The sequence below is a fragment of the Myotis davidii genome, unplaced genomic scaffold (genome assembly GCF_000327345.1).
Source record: "Myotis davidii unplaced genomic scaffold, ASM32734v1 scaffold64, whole genome shotgun sequence".
Taxonomy (NCBI): domain Eukaryota; kingdom Metazoa; phylum Chordata; class Mammalia; order Chiroptera; family Vespertilionidae; genus Myotis; species Myotis davidii.
Genome location: NW_006296226.1, coordinates 4,760,138 through 4,771,422, shown reverse-complemented (window position 1 = coordinate 4,771,422; position 11,285 = coordinate 4,760,138). Strand labels below are relative to the sequence as shown.

Here is an 11,285-nt window from a genome sequence, read left to right as displayed (position 1 = left end):
AGACTCAACCTGGCTAAAAAAAGCTCCTCTAATATTTCACTGGCTACTAGAGTTTTGCTCTCTTTATGAGTTCCCTTCAAATCATCCCTCGTATTTCCTTTTGCAATGCATGCTTCCATCACATTATGTTGTATTGCATAATGTCCTCAGCCTACAAAAGCAGGTTGTATACAAAAGCCTAAGGCCTTTGTGTAAAGGAAAAGAGGTAGGGTGGACCCTTCTCAACCTTTTCCTTCTCTGCAGGGCTTTGCATTCCTAAGGATGGGCCCCTCCTCTGCTTGGGGATGTTACCTAAATTATAAACTGTTACTCAAAGCAGTGGAACTTCAAAAGCATTTCCTTCCCAGTCTCTTCTATAAGATTTCTTTTGGCATAAACTGCTAATTTTAATGTACTAAGTATCAGACTCTTGATGAGTTCTCACACTTAGTCACAAAGTACAGAAAACTTTTGATTTTTAAAATGGGTTTATTATGCTAAAAGCTGCATGTGGGATGGAGGCATCAGCAACCTGCCCTCTTTCCGCCATTCCATTTCCCCAATTATGCCTGGCTTGCCAACTTTATTTTTATTTATTTATTTATTTTAAAAAATACATTTTATTGACTTTTTACAGAGAGGAGGGAGAGAGACAGAGTTAGAAACATCGACCAGCTGCCTCCTGCACATCTCCTACTGGGGATGTGCCCGCAACCCAGGTACATGCCCTTGACCAGAATCGAACCTGGGACCTTTCAGTCCGCAGGCTGACGCTCTATCCATTGAGCCAAACCGGTTTTGGCAACTTGCCAACTTTAATGGCAGTTATCTTTGTGCCACCTGGTCACTGACTTATTTGACATCTTCCACTACATGAAGTCATCTTGTCACTGTAAACACTTGCTTTTCCAGTGATAATCATATCATCCTTTTCTCTTTTGTAGCAGTTCTGGTGAGGAAGGTACAAAGAGGAATCAACAGCAGAACCAAATTGGATCAAAGAGAGGAACACACTTAAGGATTAGAGACTCTTAAGAGTATGGTATAAATTGTTACCTTCAGAGCAGTCATTGAATTTTATTCACGTTCAGTCTAGAACCTTTATTTTTTCTCAATTAAAAATTGATATTATGATCCACCTCCCCCCCGCCAAACTGGATTGAGGTTTTTAACAGATCAATACCAGTGTCCCAAATAGTGTTTACCATGTCTTATCTCATTCAATTCCACATTCTAAGGATTATTAGAAAAATGAAGTAGTTACTCACATGGGGTGGGGAAACTTTTATTTTTTACTTCATATACTCCTAAACCATTTGAATTTTTTTTACAACACTATGTCATTTAGAATAAAAAAATTCCATTTCCTACTGAGCTAAGTACAAACTTGTCATCTTGGCCTTCAAGGTATTGACAAATACGGCCCTGGTCTCCTTTTCAATTTTAATCCCCTACTTCCCTAAGTGTACTGCTGTCTTACACTCTTAGCAAACTATCCCACAGAACTCTTTTAACCACTTAACTGATAACACACTAGCAAAGTTATTCTCCAATATCATCGGAGTAACACTTCAGTTCTCCCTCTCAGTGAGGTTGTGTACTAATAAAGGGTATCAGTTGTGTTTGTTCAAAAACAACTTATGCTAGTCTGCTAATTATTATAAATACATAATTTAATGAAGTATTGTGTAAAGCAATGAAGTATAGATGAGAAGAGAAAAACAACAGCAGCAGCTAAAATTAACTGAGTAGTTACTACCTGCCAGGTACTGTTCTAAGTGCTTTACATGAATTAACTCAGATAATCTTCACAGGAACCCTAAGAACTAGATACTATTATTGTCCCTGTTTTAAAAGGAGGAAACTGAGCAATTTGCCTAAGGCCTACACAACTAATACATGGCAAAATAATTTGGCTCCAGAGCTTAAGAATCTAGGAGTAGTTGTTTCTAGAAAACCAAGTTGAAAGCTTTGGAAAGACTAGATGAAGATGATACACACAACCACTCAACTCTACCTTGTATGTGAAAGTAGCCATAGAAGCCGAAACAGGTTTGGCTCAGTGGATAGAGCGTCGGCCTGCGGACTGAGAGGTCCCAGGTTCGATTCCGGTCAAGGGCATGTGCCTGGGTTGCGGGTGCATCCCCAGTGGGGGATGTGCAGGAGGCAGCTGATCGATGTCTCTCTCATCGATGTTTCTAACTCTCTGTCTCTCGCCCGTCCTCTCTGTGAAAAATCAATAAAATATATTTTAAAAAAAAGAAAAAAAGAAAGAAAGTAGCCATAGATAATACGTAAAGAAATGAGCCTGGCTGTGTTCTAATAACTTTATTTACAGAAACAGGCAGCAGGCTAGGGTAAGATTTGGCCCTCACACTAGAATTTGCAGATCCCTGAACCTACACTCCAAGGAAAGGCTTACGTTAAAAGAATGGCAAAACATGTTTATGTTTTAAGTTAAGTAAAATGTTTAAGGTCTGTAACTAATATCTGTATGATTCCGTGTTTTAACTTACTTTTTCAGTTAACTAACTACCACCCCTAATTGCATCAGATAACAGGACAATTCTTATAAGAAATTTTTGCCTACTTTCCTGCCTTTTTGCTTTTGCCAAAGCCACCCCTTCAATCTTGGAAGTATTATTTTCTCGCTTCCACTTGGATCCCACTCATCTTCAAGTCCATTATCTAACCCCACACTCTCCTCCAAACTAGATATGATCATTTCTTCCTTTGAAATTCTTCAATAATTAATTTCTACCAATGGGACTTACTTTGTTATGTCTTCTTTATGGCTATTTGTATACTTCCATTATCCCCACTACTCAACTATTAGTGACTAACTCATTTTCCTATCTTAGGCAATATCCAGCACATGGCAGGTTTTCAGATAATATTTCCTGAATTATGTTCTAACATTCTTCTGTTTTTAGTGACTGGACAGAAAGAACATGCACAATACCAAACCCCCCAAACCTATATTCAACTCATATACCTATTACCACACCTATGATTTAACTTTGCTATAACTTTGATCTATTAATTTTAAAATGCATTCACCAGTACAGATTAGTATGGGTGTAGCTGTATATAAAAATTGTCATCTCTGTAGCAAAATTTGATTTTGAAAGTAATTGTTAAAACTGCTGCTTCCTGGCTAGTCTTTAAGGTGTTGATACATTTTACAAATACATCTAAAAGCTGTATGCAAACAAAATTCTTAATTCAAACTTGAGATCAAGAGTGTGCCATAACTTACCTCTGCACCGCCAGCAGTACTTAACAGACGTCTGGATCTAAACCACTCCTTCTACAAAGTGCTCAGGGAGCCTGGCCCAAGCTCAGAGTGAGTTAGAAAGACTTGGGATAGGAATGTAAGTTTCCTGATTCCTAGTTCAATATTCTAATTCAGGAAGAAAGTGGCTTTTTAGGTGCACCCAATCCTGCAGTTCAAAAACTAAGGAATAAGGAAGCCTCACCACTATCTTCCATTTCCTTATACTGCCAATCAGAACCAGCTGTGGTTTTACCACAACAGTGATCTGGATAGGCATATTTGTGGCATTCCAATCACCAAAAGGGCTGATCCAGATTTTAGGATTCCTACCTATATAAAAAGATTACTTAAATACCCTAGATAAAACACCCCATTCAGAATGCACCATAAACAGTCAAACGATCCTTTAGTGCAGCAGTTCTCAACCCGTGGGTCGTGACCCCTCTGGGGGTCCAACGACCCTTTCACAGGGGTCGCATAAGACCATCCTGCATATCAGATATTTACATTACAATTCATATCAGTAGCAACATTACAGTTATGAAGTATCAACGAAAATAACTTTATGGTTGGGTCACAACATGAGGAACTGTATTTAAAGGGCCAGAAGGTTGAGAACCACTGCTTTAGTGTTTTTTTTTTAAAAGCACCACTCAGATGTTTTAGTGCTAAAGTGACAATGACCAGCACTGAAGAGAGGGGTTAAAAAGAGCTATGTTACTTATGCAGTTCATTCTCTTATTTCCCGAGAAGTAACCAACTTCACATTCTAAACAGAGCTACTCTAAAGGGCTCCTGTTCTAGTGCTTAGATACCAGTTGCATCACTGCTTTAACCATCTTAATCTGTAAAGTAAACACAGGAAGTAGACAACAGCCCTATCCCCAGTTCAACAGAGTAATACTTTACCAACAAAAATTAGAGTTACATGTAACATTTCTAGCTGCCGTAGTCCCCTCCCCGCAGCTTTAAACCATAGTCAAATCATCTTTAATTAACAAAAGACTAAGCACCCCCGACAGTTCGCAGATAGGACAGCATTTTTATTTTTCTGGAAGCTACCTATGAAAGGCAAGAGCCATTGCTGGGCTCTCTGGGTCACATGGGGGGAAGAGACCCTAAGAGAGTAAATTAAGGAATAAGGGAACAAGGATGAATTCCATTACTTCAACCTAACGAAGCATTAATAAGAATTCATTACGGGCAAGAAAGCATAGTGCTCTGGGGCACAAGGAGACATCAAGATGAATAAAACGATCCCTGTCCTTGGGAAGCTTACAATTGAGAAGTACACAGATTATAACAAAAAGCACAGCAAGGGAAGTGCCAAGAGGTTCGAAGTTCTCAGGGAGGGAGCCACCAATCACGTCACTTCAATTTCATGCGAACAGATTAAAACATTCGGGTAGGGGACACCTGTTGTACTAATCCGATGGAGAGAAGCTGGAGTGCAATTCCAGCGAGATCTGTGGGAATGGACGCTTCGGTGGGACATGAACTTGCTTGATCCACACCTTGGCTAAGAACCTGTTCTAGAACCTGTTCCAAGAACTACGCCAGATTAACCAAAGAAATACAAGAAACAGAGCGGCTGGGAACGGGAGGCAGAGAAGTCGGCCAGAACTGATGCTGACTTAAGTCTGCGGCAGGAGGACTGAGCAAAACCCAGGCGGTTGGGGCTGGAGATTTTCAGCAGCTCACGCTGCCTCCTTTGTGGAAGGTCCCAGCTCCCCTGCACCTCACCTGCATCGGCGGGCTCCAGAGAGGGGGCCTTTCCCAAGAGGCAGCCACAGTCCAGCCATCAGCGCTCCGGGAGGGCGCACGGTGCTGGCGGGCCGGTGAGGGACTTGCAGCAGCTCCCCAGCTCCTGAATCCAGAGGCCGGGGATACAGCCCCGGCCTGCCCTTGACTCTGCGTGACCTCAGACTACTCGTTCAAGTACTTCGTTCCTTCTTCTCCTACCTGTAAACCCTGGGATTATGGGGAGAAGGGGACTGAATTCGATGACCTCTGGGGTCTAAAAGCTTCTCGCCAGCCGACACACAGAAGCACTGCACAAATGGCCCGTCGGATAAATACCGAGGTCGGCCACAGGGTACAAAAGGTAGGGGCGCCAGGCCAGTTTTACAGGAGGGGAAACTGAGGCACCGAACATCTTGCCTCAAGGTCACTCCAGCGAAGTCACTGCTGGGGCCCGGCCGAAAGCGGAGACCTCCAGAATGCCCATCCCGGGCCCTTTTCCTTTCGCCGAGCGGGGTAAACTGGCGCGGAGAGTCCTGGTGCCGGAGGGGAAGGGGCTGTGCTCGTGCCAAGGTAGAGAGAGGGGCGAAGGAGGCCTTACCTTCCCAGACCGAGTCCCGCCACCGGCGTCTCCTTTACAGAACCGTTTCCAGTCGCCCCCTCACGACTCTACATTAACACCCTCCACTAGTGACCGGCTCGACGTGTCCACGATTGCCACAGAGGCCGCCCATTCCCGCCCCTGCCCCGCCCCCTGCCTCATTGGCCAATCCCTGCTCAGGACGTCGGAGCTCCCGCGGATTTCGCCGCCTCTGAGGGCTGGAGAAGCCTGACGTCACGCCGCGCGCGTGCCTCCCAGGTCTTTGCCCCACCTCCTGTCCCGTGGACTAGCTTGCGAGAGTTCGTCCTGCCGTAAAGCAGCACGCCTCCGCGGCATTTCACGACGTCGGCGGCTAAAGGCCCAGGAAACGCTCCGACTTCCTCCCGGCTGCCGGGCGAAAGCCAGCGCGATGTTCGGTGCGGGCGACGAAGACGACACCGACTTCCTCTCGCCTAGCGGCGGGTGAGTGTGAGTGACTGTGAAGCGTGGGACAGAAGGCGTGGCTGAGGAAGTCGGGCAGATGGTTGGAGGGGTCGCTCTCTTTTCAGACGTCTCCCCAACTTCCGGGTCCAGACCCTTGCCACACTCCGGCGCTCTGCAGACAGGTCTTGGAATCCTGGCAGAGCTCGAAACTGCTGAGTCTGCCCACGTGCCTTCTGGGCCTGGCATCTCCCCTGACACGCATATCACTCTGAGGTTCGCCTTTAGCTTTCTGGGTCACAGTTTCTCCTGTGCAATGCGGGTGATGGCTGATGAGGATACCTGCCTCAAGAGTTCTTATAGGAGTCACTTGGGGCCAATAGAAGACTTTCTCTTGGCGGGCGAGGGGGACAAAGTGGTGATACTTAAGAATTGGCCTTGGTGAGTCAGCTTGAGCATCCTTCAGGGATGTCACCTTTGGGGTACTTTCTCTTCTCTCACCATCCCAGGCAAGAAAAAAATTGCTTTCTCTTCCCTATTCCCACAGCTAGGCGTGATTACCTCTGTTCTTGCACACCGAGCCGACTGGATTATGAGCCCTGACAGGACAGAGACCTCTTATGTTTGTTCATCTCTGCCTGGTGCTCAGTACAGTACATAGTGAGTGCTCAGGAAGTGCCTGTTGAATGAATAATAGTCATGAAATTGCACTCGAAAGCTTAAAACCAATCTAAGAGACTGCGGTCGCTATTCCCTGCCTCCGGTCATTGTACATACTGGTCTGGGGTACAGTTTTTCAAGCGGCAGCTCTTTGTCTCCTCCAGTAATCAGTGTAGCCGTTTCCCTTGTGTTGTGTCAGTAGACAGCTTGACTCCCTTTAACCTTGTGAGCTAACAAGTTCTGATACTTGCAGAACTTTTCTTTGAACATTTGTTTAACAAATTTAAGAATGTATTGAAGAATGATGAATACACCAACATATACCCCTTATTCTACTGAATGCTAAGAGGATGCAAAGATGATCAAACCTGTCCTCAAGTTGCTTCCAGTCTTGGTAGAGATTCAATACATAAAATGACACTGCCTTTCTTTTGACTTACACGGTGACTAGGTATACTACCTGTTTTAACTACCCCCACTTTAGATGGCCTTTGTCCACTTCGTTCCACTTTGGGTTCTTTCAGTTCTCAGTTATTTTAGAATTAAGCTGTGCTTTGATTCATTTTTTCCCCTCTTCCACCCGGAGCATTCATGAAAATGTCCACACAATCCATCCAGCTGCTGTTGACTATGCAGTAAGCCTTTTGAATTAATGTTTTTTCATACAAACCTGTTTTGTACATGGCTGTGCCATATGAAAGGTTACAAGATATACTTAAAATTTACATTCTTCACGAGGTGAAAGTATTTGGGGATGTCTGTAAATGAGTGTTAGAACTTTTGATTTTCATGCAACAAGCAGTCTACTGCTGACTGAAAATTACAGGGTGAAAAATGACAGTCATGTGCTCTTTTCCAAATTCCTGCTTTGAGATCAGTTCTTGGTGGCTCCACTAGGCTACTTTCCTGAGCAGGCTCATAGGACCTGAGGCGCTTTAGTTCTAGGCATGTGACTGTGCTCTTAAACATAGACAACAGCTAATTGAATGGTAAAAGGCTTAGTAAACAAAGTTATACAGATATGTTATTTTCGTTCCCAGTAATAACCAGAAAAACCAAATCAGATTTAAGATTGAGGATTTAGGAAGTTTCCCCAATATTCTCTGATTCAGCTAGTCCGTCTTTGGTTTCTCTAAGGAAGTAGAACATATGACCGCAGCACTTCCTGTTTTATAACTGTAATTTACTATAAATATACTTGCTTATTAATTTTTCTTGACTTAAGAATATGACTTACTTGATTCCGTTTAGAATACACAAGCCTGATAGAAAAGGGAGTATTCGTGTCTAGGATGGCTGTCTAGATGGTTGATAATGTGTTCCAAGTTTCCAAGCCTCTTAAAGTCCATGTTTAACTTAGAAGTAGTAATCAGGAAGTTTGCTTTTTTGGAGGGCTTAGCTCTTTCCCCACCATTGTGACTTTGAAATAAAGAAATATATCAGTGCCTGCTAATTATATGGTACTTGGCTTCCGCTAAAGCAGATAAGAATAAGGCAAAGTTCTTGCCCCTTAAGAAACTTCTAGTTTAGTAGTTGGGTAAAATCAATCCAGTAATAGTAATCACAAAGCATTCTAAGGGGCTACTTATGTATATACTTATGTTTTAGATTATATAAAAGACTAGTGTCCCGGTGCATGAAATTCGTGCATGGGTGGTGTCCCTCAGCCCGCCTGCACCCTCTACAATCTGGAACCCCTCTGGGGATGTCCGACTGCCGATTTAGGGATTGGGCCTAAACTGGCAGTCGGACATCCCTCTCACAATCCGGGACTTCTGGAAGGTCTCCCAGAAGGTCTTCCAGTCTAAGAAGCATATTACCCTTTTATTAGTATAGATATGTGAAGGCAAATCTGATTAGCATTAGAGGCCCGATGCATGAAGATTCTTGCAAGAATAGGCCTTCCTTCCCTTGGCTGCTGGCACCACCTTCGCTCCGGCTGGAGCTGCTTTTCCGCCTTCACTCCAGTCTGGAGCCGCCTTCTGCCTTCGTGTGCTCCTGGCCCAGCCGCTGCCATCTTTGTTGTGTCAATTTGCATAGTCCCTCCTTATTGACTGTGGGCACTACCATCTTGGTTGTGAAGTGATGGTCAATTTGCATATTCTGTCTTTATTAGATAGGATAGTAATGATATCACCAGTATAAAGGTAGAAAAAGGTAAGTCTGGAACTGATCCTCAAGAAGTATTTTTAAGTTACTTAAAAGACACAGAAAAGCCTAGATTAGTGATGGGGAACCTATGACACGTGTGTCAGAGGTGACACACGAACTCATTTTTTTTGTTGATTTTTCTTTGTTAAATGGCATTTAAATATATAAAATAAATATCAAAAATGTAAGTCTTTGTTTTACTATGGTTGCAAATATAAAAAAATTTCTATATGTGACATGGCACCAGAGTTAAGTTAGGGTTTTTCAAAATGCTGACACGCCGAGCTCAAAAGGTTTGCCATCACTGGCCTAGATTCTAATGCTGATTCTGCCCTGGTTAGGAGTGTGATGTTAAACAAGTCACTTCTCATCCGTGGCTCTCCATACCCTAACCTGTTCAATTATGGTGTTTTCCCCAGATGATTTTCGAGACCTTTCTCAATTCTAAAGTTTTGTATTCTTGTTAATATCAGTTTATAGTTGCAAGCCAGTTTATGCATAGATTGAGCATGGTTTCTTCTCTACAGGAGTATCTGAATTGAATCAACATTTTAAGGTAATAGGATGTGTGTACATGTATATAAAATAATATATGGTGTACTTAATGCCAGGCGCTGTACGTCCTTCTAAGTAATACATTTACATTATCATATTTGCTTCTCTCTACTACTCTATGAGGTCGTTTTTACTATTATACCCATTTTACCAATGGGGATATAAGGATCAGAGCAGTAAGTTGCCCAAGGCCATGCAGCTAAAAAGTAAAAGAACAAAGAAGTACTTTGACAACAAAAAGAACCCTATTTATTAAAATATATTGATGTAGCATGCATGTGTTACTTATTTTGATGAGAAAAGAAAAGGAATATAAAGCTAAGGTTAGATAAAGACTTTGGCAGCTAAGTGCATTGGCTAACATTTATTTATTTATTTAGATTCTTTTTTTAATTATTAATAAATCTTTATTGTTCAGATTATTACAGTTGTTCCTCTTTTTTCCCCCCATAGCTCCCTTCTACCCAGTTCCCACCTCACCCCATGCCCTTACCCCCACCACTGTCCTCGTCCATAGGTGTATGATTTTTGTGCAGTTTCTTCCCTCACCCCCCACATCCCCTTCCCCCTGAGAATTGTTAGTCCACTCCCTTTCTATGCCCCTGATTCTATTATATTCACCAGTTTATTCTCACCCCCATAATTCGGATATAGGTACGCTTGAAGTTGTCCCAGAGGCTCCTTACACTATCTTCATATTTTTGGTTTCTTTTTTCTTTTCCGGTTGGGTGTGTTTTGCTTCTTCATATTTCAAATCTTTGACCTGATTCTTGGGGTCCTCTAGTCTGCTGTTGGATCTCTGTATATAATTCTTTATTTCAGTAAGTGTATGCTTAATTTCTAATTGGTCCTTTTTCGTATACTTGAGGGTCTCACTAGATTTCTTGAGGGTCTCATTAAGTTTATCCGCGGTTTCCAGAAAATTCTTGAAAAACCTTAAAAGTTTGGTTTTGAACTCTATATCCAGTAGTTTGATGTCTCAGGACTTGCTTCAGTGGGGCTTTGGTGCTCACTGAGTCTTCCCCCTGAGTGTGTCTCTTACGAATGTGAAGAGTTGTACTCTGGTATGGTCTCACTCTGACCGCTGGGTACACTGGCTCTTGAATCTCCAAAGAGGTGCAAAGTCAGCCATTGCCTGAGTCCACCCAGCAGGAGCTACAGAGAGATCTGCGGATTCCTCCTCTTTGTTTGGGGTTTGGAAGTGCTCAGATGAGGCCCAGCTATGAAGCAATGCAGGCTACTGTGTAGCCCTTCTTTTGGAAGCTTTGGTGCTCTTTGACGGAGCTGCAGTTTGTTAGGTTTTAGATTGCAAAAGAACAGGCCATTCATATGCGAAAGCTTCTGTTCACAGCTTGGGTGGGGTTGTAAATTGGGTGGGGCAGGGACTCAGGGGATCATCAAGGCAAAGCAAACCGCAGTGGCTGCCAATCTGCTCTGTCTTGGAAAGGTCCTGGGTCTCTGTGTCCCCGCGGCCCTGTGCAGGAACAATGATTGCTGCAAGCACCTCTGAGAGAACGCCGCCCTCGCATTCCGTCCCGATGCCAGACAGTCCAGTTTCTCCCCGTATGAGTCTGGGTCCCCAGAGTCTCGCCCGGAACTAGAGTTCAGAGCAATTGGGAGCTTGTATCTCCCTCCAATTGAAAAAGACAACAGTGTACCCAGTTGCCAGCCCGTTTCTGCGCACCTCCACACTTCCGCACCTCTGCAACTCCTACCAGTTTCAATGCGTTTTTCTCTTTCCTTCTAGTTGTAAAATTTCCACTCAGCCAGCCTTCCCGTGGTTCTGGATGATATCCGTTTTGTCTTTTAGAGTTAGTTTTGATGTGGTTGTGCGAGGCAGTAAGTGCAAGTGTGTGCCGCCATCTTGGTTCCTGCCCCTAACATTTATTTTTATTTATTTTT

General features: G+C 43.4%; 2 protein-coding genes across 6 annotated transcripts in view; one reads left to right on the top strand and one right to left on the bottom strand.

The window, feature by feature from the left end:
- The window catches only part of SLC31A1 (solute carrier family 31 (copper transporter), member 1), a 28,909-nt gene extending 23,172 nt beyond the window's left edge, over positions 1-5,737 (bottom strand). The window contains exon 1 of one of the 2 annotated variants that reach the window (XM_015568789.1): positions 5,598-5,737. The gene's annotated coding sequence lies outside the window, so the exon portion shown is untranslated. The remainder of the gene's footprint in view (positions 1-5,597) is intronic. The other variant, XM_006771198.2, reaches the window with a different exon arrangement.
- A 152-nt stretch (positions 5,738-5,889) lies between these two features.
- Positions 5,890-11,285, top strand: part of FKBP15 (FK506 binding protein 15) — a 53,073-nt gene continuing 47,677 nt past the window's right edge. For 2 of the 4 annotated variants that reach the window (XM_015568786.1, XM_015568785.1), the window contains exon 1: positions 6,086-6,293. In XM_015568786.1, the coding sequence (XP_015424272.1) occupies positions 6,118-6,293 (176 nt within the window). In that variant the 5' untranslated portion in view covers positions 6,086-6,117. Of the gene's footprint in view, positions 6,060-6,084; positions 6,294-11,285 lie in introns of those variants that run through there. The other 2 variants (XM_015568788.1, XM_015568787.1) reach the window with 2 other exon arrangements.